The 21,279-nt window shown below is 45.2% G+C and overlaps 1 protein-coding gene across 1 annotated transcript in view; it reads right to left on the reverse strand.

Moving 5' to 3' along the window:
- Positions 1–2,014: 2,014 nt before the first annotated feature.
- Positions 2,015–21,279, reverse strand: part of Suds3 (SIN3A corepressor complex component SDS3) — a 34,062-nt gene continuing 14,797 nt past the window's right edge. Inside the window, exons 7-12 of the mRNA XM_077108944.1 lie at positions 17,087–17,182; positions 15,786–15,847; positions 15,613–15,634; positions 14,268–14,373; positions 8,183–8,267; positions 2,015–5,175 (exon numbers count right to left, since the gene is read on the reverse strand). Coding sequence (XP_076965059.1) covers positions 5,077–5,175; positions 8,183–8,267; positions 14,268–14,373; positions 15,613–15,634; positions 15,786–15,847; positions 17,087–17,182 — 470 coding nt within the window. The 3' untranslated portion in view covers positions 2,015–5,076. The remainder of the gene's footprint in view (positions 5,176–8,182; positions 8,268–14,267; positions 14,374–15,612; positions 15,635–15,785; positions 15,848–17,086; positions 17,183–21,279) is intronic.

The following is a 21,279-nucleotide window of genomic DNA, read 5'->3' on the forward strand; positions in this document are numbered from 1 at the left end:
CTCAAGGGATCCTCCCGCCTCAGGCTCCATAGTAGTTGGGACTCCAAGTGTGGCACATCATTGTTCCCAACTCCAATGTAACTTTTTTTTTTAATATTTATTTTTTAGAAGTAGTTGGACACAATACCTTTATTTTATTTATTTATTTTTATGTGTGCTGAGGATTGAACCCAGGGCTTCGCAGTGCTAGAGGAGCGCTCCACCGCTGAGCCCCGGCCCCTCCAATGTAACTTTCACCAAGGGGTGAGGAAAAGGACTGCAAAATACAGTGGTGATGGGAAACTGTGGGATTGGAAAGATCCATCTTGTGGCTCACCCCTTGACAGTCACTGAACCTCATCCTGTGACTAGACTTGGTCCTCCCCCGCTCGTCCCTGAATGCTGGTTGGAAGGAGGTCTCCGCTCCTTAGGGCTGTCAGGAGGCTTCACAGAGAATGCCAGCAAGGACCAGCCCCCGGACCTGGCTGTTACTACTTAGCCGCTGGCCTTCACACCTTGTTTATTTATTTAATATTGGGGATTCAGCCCAGGGGCCCTCAGTCACCAAGCCACACCCAGCCTTTTTTTTTTTTTTTTTTAAATTTCAAACCTAGAAACAGGGCTAGGTGGCTGAGGCTGGCTTTGAACTCTCGATCCTCCTGCCTCAGCCTCCTGAGTCATGGGATTGCAGTGCCATGGCACTCAGCTTCATACCTCATTTAAACTAACTTTGACAAGTGACATTAATGGAGCACTTCCGGTGTAGGAGGCACACTGAGTTTAAAGGAGAACTGAGTTCCAGGCTTCATTATATTAATTATTACATTAATTCATGGGGCAGTCTTGGATGGGAACATTAGGACTTTCACCCATTACTGTCAGGACCCCCGAGAAAATGTCTCTCGTGGGAGGTTTTGCACAAGCCTGGCGCACACACGGTGCTCAGGGAAAGGGAGGCCCCTAACGTCAAGGGCAAGCCTTGCTGGTCATCCAAGACGGTGGGAGGCTCAGCCTGAGTCAGCTTTGTCTGCTCTGCGTTCAGGCACATCCCATGTTCTGACACTTACCACATCCCTGCCCATTCCTGGTGGCAACAGGCACCTGGCTGCCCTGGAATTATAGGAGGAAAGAGCCCTATGTGAAGAGATTTACCTTACCGAGGCTCCCAATTCTGGAGCTTTTGACCCACTTCCCTGTGAGCCTTCTGCAGGACATCAGGGTCCTTGCGAGTGGGAGCAAGTTGCTCACCTCTGGGCCACCAGCAGGTGGGGGCAGGACCAGTGTCCCACAGTCCCCTTCAACACATGCCCACAATGACCTAAACTGTGGCACCAGGCCCCACCTTTTGAAGTCCCACCAACCTCTCAAGAGTACCAAGATGGGGACCAAGTCTTTAATACACAGGTCTCTACAAGGACACTTCAGATTCAAACTCTAACGACTATGGGAGCAAAAGAGCTTTCCGGTTCAGGTAATTAAAACAGAAAACTCGGGGCTGGGGCAAAGATAACCTCCTTCCACACACGGAGCTGGGAAAACCGGAAATCCATCTGTAGCAAAAGGAAATTTAAACTCCTAACTCTCACCACTCACAAAACTCAACTCAAAATGGATAAAAGCCTCAGGCAGAGAACAGAGACTCTGCACCTAACAGAAGAAAAAGTAGGCCCACATCTCGGCCGTGTTGGCTTAGGAACTGACTCCTTCACAACCTCTCTCATCCTGAGCTAACTTCAAGGTCTTCCACATACGATCAATTTCGTTTACTCAATCTTAAATTATTTTATCATTCCCAGCAAGTAATGGAGAACACTACTTTTAAGGGTCTACAGCCCTCGACTGCTCTTTAAAACCCGAGACATCAGAACTCGCCTTCCCGACATCATGACCTCACTCTTCCCTGACAATGATCGAACATACAGTGTACTCCTCCCCAGCACAACGCCTTTCCCCACAGTCCACAGGAGAACTTAAACACCTTTCAATCATCTGTCAGGCCAGTGGATACAACAGACTACATGCTGGTTTCCTCTTTGAAAGTTTATTTTTAAAAAAAGAAAAAAAAAAACCTATACATTTTACATTCACTTCTCGGAACATTTAATGGTACCAGCTAATAATGTTTTATAAAAAGCCCACCAGCTGCTTGAAATGGCTGCAATTTTACCATGTTCTGGTATTAAAAATGGTTTGAACCCTTTGGGGAAAAAAACAGTATAACACAAAGTACCAAGATGTCAAATCCCAAATGAAACAAAAAATTTAAATAAGGAGGAAATTATTTAGTAAAGATTCAAGGCTAAAAGGAAACATTAAAAGAAAAAAAATAGTGTAAAAAATAGAGGATTCCCCCTGTACCCAGAGTTAGGTAAAAAATGCAATCAACCCCACCCAGCCCTGTCTATCCCCCTTAGAAAAACCCCCAATCCCAAATACAGACCAGCCCCTGGATCTCACACTGGTCCTAGCTGGAAGTTAGAACTGAGCTGGGCAGGCAGACACCCTCGAACACCGGCACCCGCAGGAAGGCAACCACCTGGTTGCATGAAATGCATGGCTACAGAAATCTCTCTGGGAACTGTGTAAGAGGACATGGGCTTGGAGAGGAGGGCTCAGGGGAGGACAGACTCTCAGGTAGAGGGAAAACATACTGGGGCACCCCCCAGTGAACACTGAGGCCAGCCACCAAAACCCAAGTGCAGCTGCGAGGGCCGAGCTGGGCGCACCACCCTGTCTATAAGGGTCACCTGCAGGCCCCGGGACTGGAGTCCAGCTGGTGTGCTGAGGTCAGCTGAGAAAAAACCCTGTAGGTAAGAACGGCCACCTGGGTGGAAAGCCAATCTCCTCCTAACTCCCTCTTTAGCATCCATCCATCACAGAAGGACCTTGATGTACTAACAGTGTTTATCCCGCCCCTGGTCACCACAGAGGCCAGTCAGAAGGGTCCATCTGCCCATTTTTCACCTCTGAGGTGACTAAATAAAAATTAACTCTGGGATTAGGAATATGATTTCCTGTGCTGCGTCAAGTCTCCCTCGCCTCTGCCCGTTCTCACCAGATGGTGATTAAGGGCTCAGAGGACGTGCAGAAGGCAATGGCCGGGTCGAGATCAGGCCTGTCTCTGTGGGGTCTCAGACACCCCAAAAGTTAACAGGAGAGAGAAGGCAAAAGCACCACACCCTGGTCTTCAAATAAATGGTTACTTCACAAAAGCGCCCCAGACAAGGCAAGGACAAAAGGCAGCTGGACGCCTCGGTGCAGAGCCCCAGTGGCCACGGACACACCCTCTCCGTTAGACACACACTTTGGTACACTGCTCCTAAAGACAAGGGAGGTGATCAGCTACAGAAAAGCTCAATGGCAAAACACACTAAATGTATCTGAGTTAGTTTCCATCACAGGGCACCTGAAGATAAAGCACAGCTGTGTGACGGAGATGTCACACACTGTGACAGCAGTGAGCCACGCAAGTCCTCCTTCAAACCAAAGGCCCGCGAGGACAGGTGAGGCCCACGTGCCCTGGGCTGGGATCACTGTAGTGAATGTCGTTAACACTGGGGGGCTGCAGGGCAGGGAAGAAACAGAACATCCAGACAACTTTTCAAAATAGACCCCAACACCAGAAAAAGTGGATATAAAGAAAAGTGGATATAAAGACAAAACGGTCTCTGTACAAGTCTTTACTCAGAGCCAGGAGGGTTTGTTCCTTGTGGCAGCTAGAACCCAGAAGGTGACTGATGTCATCATAGCCCCAACTTGCTGTGGGTTTGTATATCAATAGACAATATGGAGAGGACCCCAGGGACCGAGGCCAAGGGGATCACTCATAAAGATTTCCTAAGATGGGTAAGGTCTAGTCACTGCCCAGGGACGCTGACTGTGGCTCCCATCCCATGTTATAAACATCTCAAGATGGCAACTAGACCAGACAACCCCGCCACCCATAGAAGCCTTTCTCCAAACAAGGGAACAAGGGGAAGGAGCAGGGAGTGCAGGGAAGGGTTTCCTGGGGCGCATCAGGACAAGCGCAGGGGTCTGGCCGCGGTCACAGCAGCCCTCCTGTCTCCAAAGCAGACCAGGTCTCCCGAGAGACTGTGAGTGCCCAGGGCCTGACGAGGTTCCACAGGTGTGGAACGGTCAATCTGCAGTAGTGGCATCAGCAACACGAGTGACGCTTGAGTCACGTGAGTCTACAGATTATCAGCGCTGCACTTTTATCTCCACACCCCACCCCAGGGACAACCCAGATCAGCTGCCTACGCCATGTGCTCCCTCAATCTACTCAGGAACTGGGGAGAGAAAGAAATCACGAATAAAAACTTCCGAAATTACCACTTCTCATTCCAGCCTGAGTTGGAACAAATGTGTGCGGATAAATCGCCTGCATTAAATAACGTTTAAAATATGGTAACTTCAGCACATTATGACATGAAACGTCCCTTCCCCCAGTCCCATTTACTTCAACATAGTCTCCCCGGCAAATGTTCCATAGTTCAGCCAGGGGAATGGATGGCATGTGCCAGATGTCACACAGGCATTTCTCTCTCCAAGAAGGCCGAGAGCCAGGAGAACTCATCTCCCTCTGCTAGGACCTCTGCCCCTCGCTTCTGGGGAAACAGTGGATGGGGCTCAGCCAGGGCAGTAGCTGCGTGATCCACTAACCAGAATCAAATATGGAGAATGCATCACAGAGTGAATTCCTTCCCACTCTTCTTCATGGCAGAAAGACCTAAAGATAACTGACAGGAAGAGCTGTTTCTTCAACCTCAGAGGAGGTTAAAAAAAAAAAAAAGAGAGAGAAAGGATAAGCAAAAAAATAAAGAAATAAAAAGAAACTAAATCAAACACCCTAAATACTCCTGAAAATGAGCATTCCCTGGTGACTGCTGACTGGGAAGAAGCTGAGGCAGGGAAGAATGACACATAGGTGGACGTGACCAGTCACGGAAGTGCCCCCACAGAATCCACACGGTGTTCTTCACTTCCAAGGCCAAGTAGTTATTCCCAGTAAGTTAAAATTTTTCTATTAAGAAGTAAACAAACAAACAAAAAAGCCACTGCAGAAAAAGGGTCAAGGGCAGAGAGCTCTGCGGGAGGTCAAGCCGCTGACCGCCGGCGGATCACGAAGAGCCCGCGCTGCAGCTGGCCCAAGTAGATCCTCATCTTGGTGCTGTCGCTGGTCTTCCTCACCCAGATCTGCAGGGACAGGAGAGAGCAAGGTGAGAGGCTGAGAGACGCTGAAGGGAAAACCTCCCAGGCATTAAAATAGCTGCATGAATTAGGTATGGGCAGAAAACTGGCCACCCCTGCCTGAGTGAGCTTGTCCTTGACCACTGTAAAGGCGCGCCTCCAGACAGGGAGCAGGTAATAGCCCTGAACTTATTTCTCCCCACCATCTCCCCCACACTCTGACAAAGAAAATGGAAAGCACAGCAATCCTGGGTCCTCTTTTTGCCTGGACTACAAGGACTTTTGATTAGGTTTGATTACAGCATTATCAATACACAAGAGACACACAGTGAAAATAGACCTTTCAAATCTGGAAATACTTTTCCTCACCCCGTATCATACATTCTCTCCATACTCTGGGGTCTTGACAATTAAGGCTAACAATGAAGGTTACTATAAGGGAACAAAATGCCATCCATAAAAGGTGTCCCTGAGGCATCTGAGCCCAGCAAGGCCTCTGAAGAGTGGAGAGCTTCAGACAGGGTATCCCTCCTGCAGCCTCCACCTCCTGCAGGTGGACTCCGACTTCCCTCGTCCACAGGACAGCTGCACTCTTCTGTGGACTTAGGAATGAACTCTTGCAGCAGGGGGACTGCCAGAGCTGACAAGTGCAGTCAGTAAGTGGCCTCCTGTAGCCAGGCACGGGGAGAGAAGCTGCCACTGCTGTCACCTGAGCAAGCGAGGAAGGGCTACCGGTGCTCACTATGCCACCGCGCCGATCCTACTCGGCTGCTTCCCCTCAGTCCTGGAAGGAAGCAGCACTGCTGCGGGCCCCATTTTGCAGAGGAGAAGACCAGGTTCAGCAAGGCGGAGCTGCCTGTCCCCATGTGACGATGGTGCCTGATATCACAGCCCTGGCTGTTCTCCACAAAGCCTGCTCTCTGAAGGAGCAATTAAGTGGAGCTGAAAGCACCATGTTTTGAAAGGTCTGCACCTCAGCCATACATAGAAGTTTATAAATGGATCTCCTTCCCCAACTAGGGTCCCAGGTTTTTAAAAAAGCATATTCTCAGCTTCATCTCAACTTTTTCAATGTGATTATTAAACACAAGAGAGAGGCTTTAAAGTCAAACACACTGGTTTAAAAATGAAACAAGTTGGGCTGGGGATATAGCTCAGAGGTAGAGCTCTTGCCTTGCATACATGAGGCCCTGGATTCAATTTCCAAACCAGGTTTAAAAAAAAAAAAAAAAACAGGCACAGTGTCACCCACCTATAATCCCAATGACTTGGGAGGCTAATATAGGAGGACCACAAATTTGAGGCCAGCCTCAGCAACTTAGCAAGACTCTGCCTCAAAAATGCTGGGGATGTAGCTCAAGGGTAAAGCACCCTGGGTTCAATCCCTAGTACCCCCAAAATAAAAAATAAAAAAAAATTAAAAAGTGAAGCAAGTTAAAGATTTCACATGAAGCTGATATTCTAAAGGACCTTGAGGAACCATTTTAAACTGAAAACTGACTCCACAGAGGGCTGAACTGGCAAGGTCACCAACACATTCAGACCCACCCACCAAACCTGCCCAGAGCTGAGCAATGCAAAGCCACAGAGCTCAGTGTCATTTAGGCTTTGGGCTGAGAAGCTGAAACACTTCCTAAGCAGGGGATGTGAACTATTCCCACCATAAGAGTCACACACCTCCAACGCCTGAGGCCTCTCCCCTCCAGGACACAGCTGCAGTGCTACCACTCCGTCAGACCTTACTGTCACTCCCTTGTGACACAAAGTGCCAATCCTGAACAAGGGATAGGGTGTCAAACCTGAATTTCTATTTTTCTTCAGGCGTCACAGAAGAGAATAACAGACTGGTTCTGAAGCTGGGCTTGGGACCAAGAAGCCACATGTGCTTTCTAGCTCACCCAGCTAGCTAGGGACAAATGCTCTGTGGTGAAGTGGTGACGCCCTTGGACAAGGAACACTAGGCCTCTATTAGATGTCCTGGTTCTGGTTTGGCTTGGCTTGGGCAAATCTCACAGATCCTGAGCCCAAAGAAGAATGACATTCACTTATCTGGAAGGCTCTGCCTAACTTCTAAGTAAATAATCATTTTGCAAACTAGTCACATTTGAGGGCATTTTCAATTCAGAAAACTGGGAGAATACAAGAGGCTTAAGTTATTTCATAATCCAGTTTCATTAGATTTACTGAGCATTGGCACGAATAAGTTACAGAGAGTGGACGTGTGAAAATCAATTTCTTTGCAGACATCTGTGCCTGATAAGAGATCAAGCCAATCTAGCTATTAAACTTTTCAACTTTTTGTTAACTACCAACAAGACAGACACTGTCAACATCCTCTTAATGAAGAGCCAGGAGAACTCACAGGCAGCCACGTCATCCTCGGGTATTGAGAACATAATTAAAACTGGACCCGATCCTGCCGAGTGTCTCAAGGAGACCAACAGCCAAGGGCACAAGCCTGGCAGCCTGCTGTTCATAGACACAGCAGGACACCTCAGGAGGCTACCAGGCAGGGAGCTGCATGCTGGCTGGACCAGCACCAACGTATTGAGCACTTAACTCAATGCTGGCCCTTGTGCATTCTCATATTGAGAAACAAACCTGTTGGTGCATATCAAAGTCCTAGAGAGGCAGCAACACAGAGACGGAGTAAGTGGCACGGCCTGGTCCGTTCTCAGTGGATGACAATTTTAGAAAGCAGTCACAGGTGAACGTACTTGCCCTGCTCAGTCTAGCTCGGTGGCTCCCAAATCCATCACGGCCTGGGGAGGTTGCCAGCACCACCAGGAAAACACAAGGTCCCAGGCACCCTCACAGCAGGCGGAAGGCATTTTTCAAGGGTGTTTCTGACTGTGCGTAATTTTTGCCTGAAAGTGCTGACCTCAGAAGCTCGCTCACATGAGACGTGACTTCACCGTGCTTTCTTGGTGGCACCTTCATTTTAGGTTTGTCATATTTTCCACACTTCAAAGAGCTCATCTGTCTTTCCTCAGGGTGCAGAAATTTGCCCTACCTCATTGGCTCCAACCGAACTGATCACGCAGCTCAGTTTCTGGTTGTCCTTTGACTCCAGATAGATGGCCTGACTCTTGTGGTACCTGCCAAAAACAGGGCACAATGTGAAAAGGGCGGGGTGGAGGGGGGAGACAAAACAAAACGCTATCACTGTAAGAAATGTAATGCAGGAGTCCACAGAATGACTCAAGAGCCTGGATTCCAGGTGTCATTTACAGACTTCCATCCTTGGACGGGGTGACCTCCTAATCTTCTGGATCTAAAACTTAAGTTCCTTGGCCCCTCTGAAAAGAGGAAATGGGGATGAAGAAAGGGTCAGAATATAATTTACTTTTTGATTTGGACTATATAACCCAGTTCAAAAAGCAAAATAAAAATTTTGAGGTAAAATATCTCTGTTCCCACTTTATAGTGATAGAGAGGCAGTGACTTTATTTTGTTTATTTTTATGTGGTGCTAAGGATCGAACCCAGTGCCTCACACTAGTTAGGCAAACTCTCTGCCACTGAAGTACAGCCCTCTGTTCCCACTGTCTGGACAAAATAAATACATGGACTTAAACATCTGTCATTTATTTTGTATTTGTCCAAATTAGTCATCAACAAGAAGGTTGGATGAACTCAGCCCTTCTTTAGTCATTCATTCAAAAATAATCATTAAGGGGCTAGGGTCGTGGCTCCGTGGTAGAGCGTTTACGAGCATGTGTGAGGCCCTGGGATAGACTCTCAACACCACATAAATAAATAAGATAAAGGTATTGTGTCCATCTATAACTAAAAAATATATTTAAAAAAAATTTTAAAAATAAGTGAACAAAATAAAGGTACTTCAACATCTTAAAAAGTATATACTAAAAAAAATACTCATTAAGCTCTGACTATGCAACACTGACTATGCCAGAGGATGGGGCAGACAGCGCACGGGCCTCAGGTCCCTGCTGTCACAGAGCTTCAAGCGCAGTGGGAGAGGGAAGATCAAGTGCCACACCTGCAAATGCTCATTAGGTGAAGTGCCGGGTGTTCTGACATTTGCTAAGGGACACCGATCTGGCCCAGACAGTGGGGAAAGCTGCTGTGAATGGAATAGGTAAGGCACATGCCCCCATTCCGGCCCCTACCATTACTCTCTTGGCCTACTGTCGCACAGGGCCACTTCCAACTGATGGACAAGGCTGAGGACAGAAGGTACGAAGCCTGGACCAAACCCAGCAGGACAACGGGTGGAAGAGCAGCCACCAGACTGCAAGAGCTGGATACATCAGCTGACCCGCTACGGGCAGCCCTGCCCAGGGCCGGCTCCACTTGAATCAAGAACATAATCTTTGGTTCATGCTGGCTACATACGTCCAGCTAAAAAGATCCACAAATTCTTGTACATTCCACCAAAACACATCTCCCAGCAGAGTGCTGTGTCTTCTTATCCCTCTGGAGGAAGAAGGCAGATTCTGTTTTGCTGGTATAATGAAATAATCTACTGCCAAGCTATCTCAGTAAAGGCTGTACTTCTCTCCCACAGTGAGCTCTTTCCAATCTAGGTTCTAAGTGCTCTTTAACCTGCTACTTAAGAGATAAAAATTCAGGTTTCCAAGTCAATTCACTTTCTGAAAACACTGTTAAAAGAAAATAAATCATAAATGCAATTACAACAGTGAGACAGGGTGAGATCCAAGACATAAAGTTGCCATTGGCCATGTATTAGTTGGTAAACTGGGTCAGAGGACCTTCGTTATGCTAAACAGTTAATATCACAAGATCAAATTATACAATGCATGAGGAAAGGCTGAATGATCCACAACACAAAAACTTCCCTTGGTTTCTTTCCCACATTTAAGCCAACTCTCATGCGTAAACAGCAATGTCTTGAATTATGGTTTGAATAAAAATCAGAAGAATACTCAGTTATCCTATGAGGATTAAAGAGAAACACATAACAAACTGCAATTAGCCTCAAGCCATTCTGATTCTACTTTCTCAACACTTTAATGAAGAAAGGTCAAGGGCTGGGGGCCTAGCTCCATAGTAGAGCACTTGCCTAGCATGCATGAGGCCAGGGTTCAACCCCCAGCACCCCACAGTACACACACAGAAAGGTCATGGCAAGGAGGAAATGCGCTCAATATAAAGCCAAGTGAAAAAAAAAAGTCCCCTTTGTTCCTTTGTTTGTAATAAAACACACGTTTGATGTGCAATGTATACACAAAGAAAAAAAACGGTAAATTTACAAATTAAAATGTATATTAAATGCATACAAAAATGTAACACTAAATGAAGAATGTTATTTTTTTATGGCATGTCTTTCTTTTTCCTAGGATAAGCAAGTATTATTTATATTTAAAAAAAAATAACATAAGTTATGGTATTAGAAACAAATAAGGTGGATGAGCAAAAAGAAAATGTTAGGAAGCTCTGTCAAACAGTTAATTCTGTAACACCATTCAAACAGTTCTTAACAGGAGATGTGTTGTATTTTCCTTCAATTATGCTTAGAACCCAAACATCTAACACCCTCAACAGTGAACATCAGGAGTGAAGGTGGCAGCGTGGCCGACATCTCTGGTCTCTCACTCCACGGTGGTACTTGGCCGGCCAGCATGCTTCCCAGAGTAGCAAACTGCCAAATCAACTGACCCCCAGTCTCCAGGACATTCGGGGGATTCTCATGCACCACACAATGGTCTCTGGGAATCATTAACCCCAGATACCAAACCTATTCAATTATTTGAATTCTCTGAAAATTCTAGGGTTTTTAAATATAAACCAAAACCAAAAAAAAAAAAAAAAACAATAAGATAATCTTAACGTATAAATTTACTTTTCAATTTCTAAAAACTAATCAAGGGGGAAACAAATTCAAAATAAATTTAGAAAAAAATGTTAAAAAGCAGTATCAATAGAACTAATTTAGTGAAAATGTACGTCTGCTCTTGCCAGTTAGCCCATTTTACACGATACAACTCACCTGCTGGAAAAAAAAAAAAAAAAATTCTTAAACAACCTCAGAGAATAGAACCTAAATGTCAAATTGACTTTATTACTAATGAAAATTCTGATCTGGGAATCCCAACAATTAAGCTCTTGAAGCTCTGTGCCTCTACTATTAAACCCAACGAACTAGAATGGCTACCACTATTTTGAAAGAAAGCAATTTCTTTAGCAGGTAGATCTGAAAGTGGAGCAAGGTGGGAAGTAATTGGATTCTGAATCTACGAGCAATCCTGACATTAACACTTCACTTCCCACAACTGAATCCACATCACAGCTATAGAACCTCCAGGGGTCCCAACGCCTGTTGGAAATATTCACTATTCGGAGTTAACTGAGAGCTGGAGGGTGAAGTCTACTTGAGCAAGTGGTGACTTCATTTATGATTCACATTAGCAGCTCCAGCACCAGCAGTCAGCTATTTAAAATAACAGCTACTCCACAGTATCTCCTGAGAGGGGTCATTAGTCCAGATCAAAATGGGAGGCAAAGGCCTTAATCTCAACTGAAGACCAGGCAAAGAGAAGATGCTTATCTTTCAAAATGAAATGTAGCTTGATAAGTGTTCATGCCAAGATGGGAAGCCTGACTCAAGACTTATTTTGCTAAAATAAACTCAATGAAACATGTTTTGCCAAAAATACCGTTATACCAAAATATGCCATGCCACTGGACACAGCATGCAAGAAATTCACCTGATCTCTCCACCACGGGCTGTGTCTGCAAAAACGATAAAAAAAGGATACAAAAGCCCTATGAAAGCTTTGGCCAGGACCCCAGAAATCCTTTCAACAAGTCTCAGAAAAGAAAGGGACTCACCATGAACTCTGACTCCCAAGGCCAAAGAAGAAAAACACACAGAATAATGAAGATAACCACATTCCCAAAATATATTTAACAGCAGAATGAGTAACTAAAAATTCACCGAAAAAGTAAAACATTTCCAGAGACATTATTCTGCAAATGTCTTCTGCTAACATGAGCAGGGTGGTGAAAATTCCTTCACACTGCTTAGTAGTTCTGACACATCATCAAGCCCAATCACTTTGTTTACATTATGAAACACCAGTCACTGGAGATCTTTGCCAAAAAAAAAAACCACCAAGCATTTTATTTTACTGCATCTTCACCCTCAGGACACATCTCATAAAGTCGTAAGGATTAAGTCAAGAAAGAGAAAGATCTGAAGCAACGTAATTATGAAATGAACATCATTTGAAATATCACATGGCTTTAAGACTCATAGATCCGTAAAAATGTTAGTGATAAATCTCATCATTTTCAAAGGCGGTTCCTATATGTGGGCTTGATCTTTAAAGGTTATTTGGTTTTCATTATTAGAAACATTTTTCATCTGATCTTGACCCACTGTGATGAGCAGCCAGGGCCTGCCACCTAGTGGTGATACGTTCTGATGAGCAACGTTAAGATACCACACCAACTGAAAAATGCCCAAGAACAGCCAAACTACAGGGGCAGAAGTCACCAAGGTCAGGCTTACAGACAAAGCAAGCCTCCTTCATCTGCTAGGTAATTGACTCACTGTTATTTACTAGGTGGAAATGATTTATTTCAGGCATGACCAGATCTCCAAGCATTTTTGAAGAACACTTAACCCTCTGGTTCTGCAGGTTCCACACCCGTGTTTCAATCAACTATAGATCAGAAATATTTCGGGGTGGGGAGCGCGGACAACAACAACACTGTGTATAGAATGAACATTTTTTTTCTTGTAACAATACTTTGTAACAACTACTTTCACAGCATTGATGTTAAGTATTATAAGTGATCCTGAGAAGATTTAAAATATACAGGAGAAAGGATTTAGGTTATATGCAAATTCTATAGTACTTGATTTAAGAGACCTGACCATCTGAGGGGGTTCCTGGAACCAATCCCCCCGTGGTTACAGAGGAATGTGTATTCAATATTGTATTGTGATCAACTAACATAAAGCAACATAAAACTCAAAAAAGTTGCCAGGCATGGTGGCGCATACCTATAACCCAGCAGCTCAGGAGCTGAGACCCTAAGCAACTTAGCAAGACCCTGTCTCAAAGTACAAAATAAAAAGTGCTAAGGATAGAGCACCCAGGGTTCAATGCCTAGTAACAAACAAACACAGTCAAAAAAGTCAAAACAACCACTATCCTGATCTTTGGAACTTTTGGCTACACAAAAGTATTAAAACTCGGCATTATTACTAGCCATTAAAAATGATAACTACAGAGGGCACAGAGGGACTGAGAAAAAGACTCTCGATAGAATCAACTACAAGAGTACCTATAACCTGAGCTGAGTAAGAGGCTGACTGCAGAGGGACAACAAATAGGAAGAAATATTGTCTCTGAGTCAAAAGAACTGAGAAGATGGCAGGGCCCTGGGTGATCCAACGCCCAGCGGACGCCTCACATGAGGCTGGCTGAATGAATAAATGCATGAGCTCTTAAGGTTCTACTCTATTGCTTTGCCATTTCCTTTCCAATGAAAAACACTGGCAGTCTAAAGGTTTCAACAGTCTTCAATCTAAATGAGTCAGGTTTTAGGATACAATTCCCCTAAAAAAGTTTCCTGGAACACTTTGGCAGCAGGATAATGCATGAGAAAACAGTACAGCTGTCAAATAAAAACCACCCAATAACATCTTGGAAATTCACAGCGCACATTAGCATGTGACAAGACCCAGAGAGTGCGATAAGAAGGGAACTCATTTATCTTAATTAACATGATCATCCCTAAACTGATATGACCACAATCTTTTATCCACAGAACACCTATTAACCTTAGCACATAGGACCAAAGTTAATAGGAGGCAGAATAGAACGTGTACCCTGGCTCCACAGGCTAGGGACCCCGCAAAAAAAAAAAAATTAGGCTTCAAATTCTAGTGTGATGACAGCAGCACGGAGAGGAAGGGGACCGCCACCCACATTTTGGGAAACAGTCTTCAGAAACCTAACAGAGGTCTATCAAACGGCTGGTGACACACAGGATGAAAAGTGGAATCCCATTTAAAAATTTAAGTAGCAGGCGTGCTCTGAAACCACCACAGGAAGCCCCAGAATGGCTCTTTGGAGTGGTCCCTCTTTTCTCATGACTTACCATCTCTTATCATAATACAGTTTGCCATCTTCTATCCGAGCCTCAAATCTCTGGGCTGGAGACTCCGCAGGGGTCGCAGGCAAATGTTCAGGAGAGGATGGGGATGCTAGAGGAGCCAGAGACAGTTAAATGACTAAGCGTGCAACAAACATGTACGTCTACCAGCTACCATCCTTTAACTGAGACACATTAGGGTGTGGTGATAGCATCACCATCAAGTTCTTACAGTGATAACTCCTGGGAATTAAACACACAAAAAAACATTTTAAAGAGATGGGGTCTCACTATGCTGCCCAGGTTAGAGTACAGTGGCTGTGCACAGGCAAGACCCCAGTACTGATCAACATGTGCACTCCTGGGAGGTCACCACATTGATGCAGACCTTAGTGTTGACACCTGATCAGCACAAACAAAATTCTTATACATCACACCAAACTTTATCCTCAAAACATTCCCAGAGACAGGCAGGGCACAGATTAACCTCACTGAACAGAGGAGAAACTGGAGGCTTAGGAAGGCCAAGGTCAAATGCACCAATGCACAAGACCACTTAGAGGTGGATTAAATCCTAATGACCATCAGAAGCCCAAAAGGGCAAGTATCATGACAATCTCTTAAAAATTAAATCATTTTTAGAGATAAAGTAGGTTTAAATGATCTAAATGTACATACTTACTCACATAACCCTCCCCATCATGCCTCAGAAGCTCAGGACTTCTCTGTGGACTACAGGGGCCCACAGGAAGACATTATCTAGAGAAAGAAGAATCTGGGTTTTTCTTCCACAAGACTAAGTAGAGGAACGTGTGACTTATCACAGCACTTAGTACAAGAAAGGACATTGCTAACTTAGAATTCCAGTTTGCAACTAGTGTTGACTATCATGTGCTGCTCTGGAAGGAATCACTGTGAACAGTGACTGGGCCTTGGCCTCATCTATACCTAGGGACTTGGCACAGCCTTACCAGAGAGCCAGGCCATGAAAAGTCACTGGTATAGCAATACCTAGGACTTAATTCCAGAAAGTAAGGAATACTGAAAAATTCTCTGGTTTCATTTTCAAAACTGGAAACTCGTGCCTAATGCCTATACAGAAGGAAACCTTTAACAGCTGATCAAATGTCTATTTTTATAATAAATCCCAAGGAAAAGACAAAAATAACAGGTTGAAAAAATAAAATAAAGCGGGGTGAGGTACACTTAACATTCCCTTCAGTTTCACTCACAGGCAAATGACAAACACTTTACTTCTGAAAACTGCAACAATTCCCTGACAGGTATTCGCATGCTTTTCCAACAACATGATAAAAAGATCGTACAAATGTCAATAACATTAAGCACTTACCTGGTCTCTTGGGTGACTTAAGCTGTAGGAAGAACAACAACAAAAAAAATCTTAGAGAAAATCATTTGGATAACTGTAGGTGTCAGAGGTTTCAAAATGACTTAACTATCATGTGAACATAGTGAAGAAACCATGTCAAGCCTGAGCTTTCAAATAAAGGAATAAAACTGTACCTTATTTAATGTTCTCAGATCCTCCATGATCTGTTCGTCTGTTAACAAATAATTTAGCTGAGGTGTTGAGAGTTAATGGAATGCATCTGAACATGTATGGTTTCCAAGGAAACAGAAATCAACAAACTGGTACCAATAGTTCAGAACTGACAAGGTATGACTATTCAGAATGACATTTTTGCAATAACTTATTTCTCAGAAAGCTGACTCTCCAGCTAAATGTCATGGTGACCAAGTATATTAAAGAATTCACACACCCCACCTTACAAACTACTAGGAGGAGGTAGAATAAGACTCATTAGGTCTCTACAACAACAGCGAGAGCACAGAAAATAGAAAACAACTGTGTCCCAAATTTATAAAGTGCTTTTGTTCCAAATATCTCGAGACTTACACTTACTTACACACACACACACACACACACACACACACACACACACAGAGATTTTTCCACAGCAACTAAAATTCTGTTATAAAGGTGAAGGGACCTGAAGTTATGTCCTTTTCTGATGGCAGACAAGTGAAATGACCAAACCATTCTGAAAAAATATCCATTTATGATATCTTTTTTTTTTGGGGGGGGGGTGAGGGAGAGTACTGGGCATTGAACTCAGGGGCACTCGACCACTGAGCCACATCCCCAGCCTTTTCCTGTATTTTATTTAGAGACAGGGTCTCACTGTTGGTTAGCATCTAGCTGTTGCTGAGGCTGGCTTTGAACTGGTGATCCTCCTGCATCAGCCTCCCTAGTCACTGGGATTACAGGAATGAGCCACACGCCTGTAATTTATTATCTCTTGAATAGAAAAAACACTTTTCTTCATGTGTCCCATTCCCATTAACCATTTTTAAAATTAAAGAACTTTGTTGTGTTGATTAAAATATCATTTGCTTTCATTTAAAAACAGTTTGCAACTCACTATTTTAGGGATGGGGTAACTGAGATACCCAAAGTCTGATACTACTGTCCTCATTTGACAGGTAAAAAAATTAACATACATCAAGTTTTCAACTGCCCTTGAACCTTGAAGTGTTAAAACCAGGTTCAACATCGGACATAAAGTATCTTTCCAAATGATACCTTGGTATAAACATCTCCCACTAAAAGAAGTAGCAGCTGGGGACTCCCAATATCAAAATGACCAGCCCTTGACCCAGTCATAAAAATTTTACATATGCTTTTCCACCAAATATTTTTTTCTGCAGGACAATGCCCACATATATTCTATCAGATGGATCAACAAGAGAATCAATAGTCTTAAGGGAAAAAGAAGTGACTGAAACTTGAAGCAAATGGATATCAGGAGCAGGTTTTCTCCTCTTGTCTGGGATGGGGACAGGATCATTTGGTCGCCTCCGCAACTTTCTGGTCATGATAGGTTTCACTTCCATAGAATCTATGGCAAAAACGGAATGGGTCAATATATCCAATTCCCACTGGAGGTCAGTAAGAATTCCTACAGTGTAAGAATATCTTCCCTAGGCCACCCAATCAGAATCACTTTACTTCAGATGACCCATCTACACCTGGCCCAAGCCAGACACCCACACCAGACTTTAAAGAAGGTCTGTGCATATGAAATTCAAACCAGCAGTACTAGGTCCACATCCCTCCCAGAAATCCAGTCCTGGAGTTTAACATTATGGCCACTGTAGAAATCTCCCCAGCACCCTCAAAAACTAGGGGTTATGCGGCTGGGGCTGAGGCTCAGTGACAGAGCGCTTGCCTAGGATGTGTGAGGCACTGGGTTCGATTCTCAGCACCACACACACATAAATAAAATAAAGGTCCATCGACAAAAAAAAAAATCTAGGGACAATTGCTCCTCCCACTCAAATTAGGAAGCCAGAGTTGTGAACTCTTGGGAAGAGAAGGAACCTCACCATCACCTCACGGAACTGATTGCCACTGTTCCCAGAGGGTGGATGCGCGCAGCCACTAGCACAAAAGGCTCTTTTAAGGCCACTGGCCTCGATGCCAGCATTTTTTAGTAAGTCTTTATTTACAAACTTAAAACTTTTTTCTTTTACAACCTTTGATGGCTACTTGACTTCAAAAATGATACAATGAATGAAGGCCCATTATAAAGACTCTTTTCATTCTTCTTAACTTTCCCCGGCCGACGTGGCCCCTGACTCCCCACACTACGCAGTCTCTCCCCTTTAGCCCCAGCCACCCAAACCCCTGCTGATCTGCTCCTTTGGGGGTCCTTTTTTCCTGGCCTATTCCTTACACACTGGTCATCTCCAGGGTCCCTAGTGAATCCTCACCCACCAATCCCAGTTTCCCAGGCCTCTCAGTGGCAATCCACATCCAACCCTACCCTCTCAGGCCCAAGGCAAACCCATCCCTTTCTGGTTTCCCCTCCCAGTCTGCCTCTTCTCCAGGGCTCAGAAGCATCAGTTATCCGAAGACGTGACACTTTCAGGCTTTGTGCTGTCGTTCTCTCTGACAAGCCTTTTTATCTCTTCTCCCAAGGAAGAAGATGTGGGCCTGCTCAGTAGTCCCTCCTGTGACCCGCTCATTCCCTCTCCCCAGTACCAGGGCATTTGTGCAACCCTCCAGTGCATCAAGTGCCACACCATGTGGAACTTGCTCCCTGTCATACGCTGGGATTCCACCACAGCATGAAATCCGTCTCTGCCCCAGCACCTAGCAATAGTCCTGGCACACAGCAGAGTGGGCACAAAGTCTTCTTCAGAATGATCAGAATGATCATAAGGGTGCAGGGCCTTAGAGTGAGGCGTCAAAAGCGTTTCAGCGTGCTGCTCTTCAAAAGAAATAGGTGACACTGAATTTCTTTCCTGTAGTGGAATGGAGGTGATATAGGAACCCTGGCCTAAAGAGATGGGGGAAGAAGGAAGAGGATGTGCACCCACACCCCTGGGGAGGGGGAAGCTTTCTTCCTAAAAGAAAGTCCTTTCTCTCTGTTCAGATGCCACCTTTCTCCTCTTACTCACTCGCTGGCTGGTGGATAGCACCGTCACAGGAGCAGGGCTACCACCCTAAATGGGCTTGAGACCCTGCAGCAGCCGAGCACCCAGAAGCGGGCTGTGTAGATGCTCCACGTCCCCAGCCCCCTCATCCAGAGGATGGAAACACCAGCACATCCTCCCCTGTGGGGCACCATGACGACTGCATGAGAGGACACAGGAGAAGCCCTGAGCACAGTGCCTGAGGTGACAAGAACCAAAAGGAGGCTGGCTCTTCTTATCATATTTTCAAGGAGGAAAAAACCACAGAGATCTTTTTTAAAAGACAAGGTGCAAACAGTCAAACAGAAGCCACCCACTACACCAAGCAGCAGTATCCACTGTGAGGCTTTCAACACGCAGACCTAACTTGGAAACCAAAGTATGAAAAGAACCCAACCCAAGAGCGAGCCAGAGAAAGGAGGAGGCAGCCCATGAACATTAGGGAACATCCTGTCCACCAGAGAGTGGCCGAGTGCACCCTGCTCTGCGGGCTGCCCAGACTGCAGCGTGGGGAGGGTGGGCAGCACCCAATGGAAAGAAGCCAAGAGAAAGGGGGAGCCGAGGGGACAGCAGTTCAATCAGCCACTAAACTCAGAAAATCATAACGGCATCAGGCACAAACCAGAAAATACAATCAAATTCTTCTTGTAAAATGTGAAGATAGCTCCACTGTATTACCTGGTCATGGCAGTGACCTGATGAATTCCATACAAGACTATCCCTGCAGAACCAGGGTGCTCTGGAGAAGCCCTAAAATCCATCAGCAAGTCTCTCACACCACCTAGGAAAGGGGGGACAGCAGAAGGCAGTGCTGGCCGGTGGCCATGAGGAAGTGATTAATGGAGAAAGCAAACTACGCATCACAACTCCAATAAGACACACTCCACCAAGTCACCTTGCTCCAATTCCAGCTTTGCTTAGTTGGCTTTGAAATTTTTCAAAAAAGGAGAGGGGCCGGCCTGGCCAGCAGGGCCTGAATCTACCTGTCAGTTCTATTTCTCACTGTATGCAACAGAGGGCTTACTGAGTTTCCAACACCAGCCTCCAACGAGTTTAGTCGATAAGAATCTTAGGGGTTCAAGCTAAGGACACTGATGAAACTCCAGCTTCCGGAAGTGAAGCTCAGATCCTGGATTCTGACCACCCTGGAGAAGATTCCTGAGCAGGGAATTTCAGACACCGAGCACCAACCCCAAAACACCTCCAACTGGCCAAAATTAAAAAGTGTCTCTGATCCAGAGGACTCTTCAAAGATCTGCTTGAGAGGGGATACTATCTGTAGAATCCCACAGAACATCTAACAATCAAGCCAGTCTTGGGGGAAGTTTATGTGGGAACCATTCCTCTCCACACTACCCCATAAAGGACCTTTAATAGCCCAACTCCTAGAGCTCTGCTCACCAGAAAACCTGACAAGCATGGGCATCCCCACACCCACCTGGGTAGCACCGGGCCTGCCTGCTAAGAAATGGGAGCACAGGTTGGATTAGAGGTAGGCAGTCATCACAACACAGTCCCTATGGGGAGAGATCCCTGACGATCATTTCCTGCAATTGACATGTGATTACCAGTTTACCGACTGGCCTCTTGTTCTGCACTTTCTTAGGCCTGTTCACTCATTTCCAATAGCTCACCTGCCTACAGCATTCAACTGCAATAAAAGCTTCATTTTAATACAGCCTAACCCCTAAAACAAGCTCCTACGGACCTCACTCAGGTGGAATCTGAAGAAGTGGACCTCAAGAAGCAGCGTAGCGCAGGGGAGGGCATCACCAAGCTCCAACTGGATAGGGGAGTAAGTTTTGGGGTCCTACTGCACAATAAGGTGTCTACAATTAACAATATTATATGGAGCATTTCAAAACAGCTACCAGAATGTCAGATTTTAAATGTTTTTAGCACAAAGAAAAGATAGTGTGAGTTGATGGACATGCTTATGACCTGATGTGAGTACTACCCAATGTCAATGATGTATCCAAACATCCCTGCACCCATAAGCATGTACAATTATGTGTCAATTAAAAACAAAAATTTAGGAAAAAACAAGCTCATATCTGTTCAGCTATTGGGGGGAAAACGAGCGGCAGTGATTCAAAGAAGGATCCATAAGAAACAAGATGTGTGTGGTAGGAAGAAAAGTCACTGCAAGCAAACCTGCAGCCGACTGGCTACCCCTCCAAACCAGGGGCATCACAACACGGGGTCAGTTTGAGGCCCAGCACACCCCTGGCCCTCGACAGGCTCACCCTGGGGTCACAAATCAGTGCTGCCATGGTGGAGACAAACGGGAGGTGAGAGCATGCAATGACCATCCAGGTCAGAAGCTGGGCATGGTGGCACCTGGCTGCAATCCCAGCAGGATGGCAAGTTTGAGACCAGCCTAAGCTACTTAGCATGACCCTCAGCAACTGAGCAAGATCCTGAATCAAAATAAAAATAAAAGGGCCATGGATGAGCTCAGTGGTGGAGTACCCTTGGGTTCATTCCCCAGGGTCAAAAAGAGAATCAAGGTCAGCTC

The sequence above is a fragment of the Callospermophilus lateralis genome, chromosome 1 (assembly GCF_048772815.1).
Source record: "Callospermophilus lateralis isolate mCalLat2 chromosome 1, mCalLat2.hap1, whole genome shotgun sequence".
NCBI lineage: Eukaryota > Metazoa > Chordata > Mammalia > Rodentia > Sciuridae > Callospermophilus > Callospermophilus lateralis.